At 45.6% G+C, this 2,161-nt stretch overlaps 1 protein-coding gene across 1 annotated transcript in view; it reads right to left on the bottom strand.

The window, feature by feature from the left end:
• The window catches only part of cpda (carboxypeptidase D, a), a 17,712-nt gene extending 16,375 nt beyond the window's left edge, over positions 1-1,337 (bottom strand). The window contains exon 1 of the mRNA XM_014030764.1: positions 503-1,337. Coding sequence (XP_013886218.1) covers positions 503-1,146 — 644 coding nt within the window. The 5' untranslated portion in view covers positions 1,147-1,337. The remainder of the gene's footprint in view (positions 1-502) is intronic.
• Positions 1,338-2,161: the final 824 nt, after the last annotated feature.

Genomic DNA, 2,161 nt, shown 5'->3' with positions numbered 1-2,161 from the left:
GTATAAATACGTATTTATATTTGTGGACAAGCTGTTTAGATTGTCAAAAAGGCTGTGTTTTTAGGGTTATTAACAAAGTTTGTGTACTCAGACCAGTAATATTTGGGGTCACAAGTTTTTGCCATGGATATTTTGTGGGTCAGAAGATAAAAAGTTTGGGAACCACTGTTGTAGAGTGTTCCTCACATTTTAGGCCCCAGAGGTCTATACAAGAAAATAAATACTTCAGCAGAAATTACTTTTTCCTGAAGAAACTTATTTTGCCCTTATCAGTGAAACACATAGTCCTAACCTTACAGAAATGTAAAAATGGGGGATTTTCTTGTTTATAGTTGTAGACCATTTGTTTTCGTGAAATGTAAAAGATTAGTCAGGTTGCTCATTAACCAGGACTCTCCAGATCCCCAAGAGTGAGCTAAATATTGATTAGAAATGGATTAAGATGAATAAGACATGTTGTTTTTAACATCTGTAGAGGCTGATTGTGTGTTTAAATACTCACTTTTTCTCCTTAATCCATCTGATGACAGCCATGACCTCAGGTATTGTGCTCGGGTCCTCAGAGGTCCCATCAAACTGGTCTGGAAAGCTCCTGTTCAGATCCTTGAATTTGGAGTTCGCTCGACCCCCGTTCTCCCCTTCACAGTCCCCCTCCTTGGACCTCTCAAAGCCGTCTGGGTTCATGCTGGGCAGGATGTAGATGTCCGTGCTGTTCACCAGCTCCATAATGCGGGGGTCCACTCCATACTGGKTCAGCAAATACTCCACCAGGTAAATCAGCACCTGTCTGGACACGGTCTCGTCTCCATGCATGTTCCCGACGTATTTAAACTTGGGTCTCCCCGGTGAGTCCCTGTCGGGGTCCAGCGTGATCCGCATCACCCACAGCTCCCTGCCGTTAACGGACTGACCTATGCTCGACAGGTTCGCGATGTGAGGGTGACTCTGCGCCAAAGACCGGAGCCGTTCGGTCAGGTTCCCGTAATTGTAGTATTTGTCATAAGTTTCTGCTGTTTCCCCCTCCGAGGCACCGGCACTCCGGGCTGCTGGCCGCCGGCGATCGGCGACAGCCGGAGGAAGAAGAAGAAAGGAGAAAAGTAGCAGCAGCAGTTTCGACGTGGTTAGAAGAAGCTTCTGATGAACCATGTTGATTTAACATCTATGTCTGTACCAAAACTAAAATAATAATAATAGTAATAATATTCAACAGAAGCGGTTTTTTTTCTTTCTTTTCTTTTCTTTTTTTAAGAGGTGGCTGTCCAACAACAGATGTTTTGTTGCTGTCAGAACCACTCTGGCCTTCCTGTTTCCATCTACTTCCGTTCACCTCACTGGTAGAGCTTTAAGGTGACGTCACGATTTAAAGGGACATTTCGATCATTTTGATGTGGAGTAGAGCTGGTCATCTGACTCACCCAGGTCTGGTTATGCTTCAACAAGATGCTATGTTTGAGGAGGGGGCTCCTTTCAAAGTGGGGGTGTCAGAACATGCGAAATCGCTTATAACAGAAACTGTTTAACATAGGAGCTTCAGATTTATTTTCTTGTTTAGCTCTGATGAGGGGCTATCCATCAGGTTAACCAATGCCCCCCTCCCAAAAAAAGACCCCCACCCAAACCACTACAATTTTGCGATGCACCTAGTAGCATTATATTTATTAGGAATAAAGACTTCTGAGTTATGGCGCATTTGTGCATGCGGGGGTCATTATGTTATCGCTATACGATATCTAGCTTTCATCTCTAAAGACATCATTTCACTCCAAGCCTGTCTGAAAGTCTAAACAAAATGTCTACCAATCACATGTCCCTACAATGTTTATAGATAATGTGGTCACACTTCAGATACGATATCATACCCCTGAAGCAATGAAGTACCCTATACACATACATACATACATACATACATACATACATACATACATACATACATACATACATACATACATACATACATACANGCTGTCGCCTCCACGTCGCCCGGTTCGGCTGCTGTCGCCTCCACGTCGCCCGGTTCGGCTGCTGTCGCCTCCACGTCGCCCTTCGCCTCCTCATCGCCTGGGTCGTCGCCCTTCGCCTCCTCATCGCCTGGGTCGTCGCCCTTCGCCTCCTCATCGCCTGGGTCGTCGCCCTTCGCCTCCTCATCGCCTGGGTCGTCGCC

This window comes from Austrofundulus limnaeus, unplaced genomic scaffold (assembly GCF_001266775.1).
Source record: "Austrofundulus limnaeus strain Quisiro unplaced genomic scaffold, Austrofundulus_limnaeus-1.0 Scaffold1115, whole genome shotgun sequence".
In the NCBI taxonomy this organism is placed as follows: Eukaryota; Metazoa; Chordata; class Actinopteri; order Cyprinodontiformes; family Rivulidae; genus Austrofundulus; species Austrofundulus limnaeus.
This window is presented reverse-complemented; position numbering and strand designations above follow the sequence as displayed.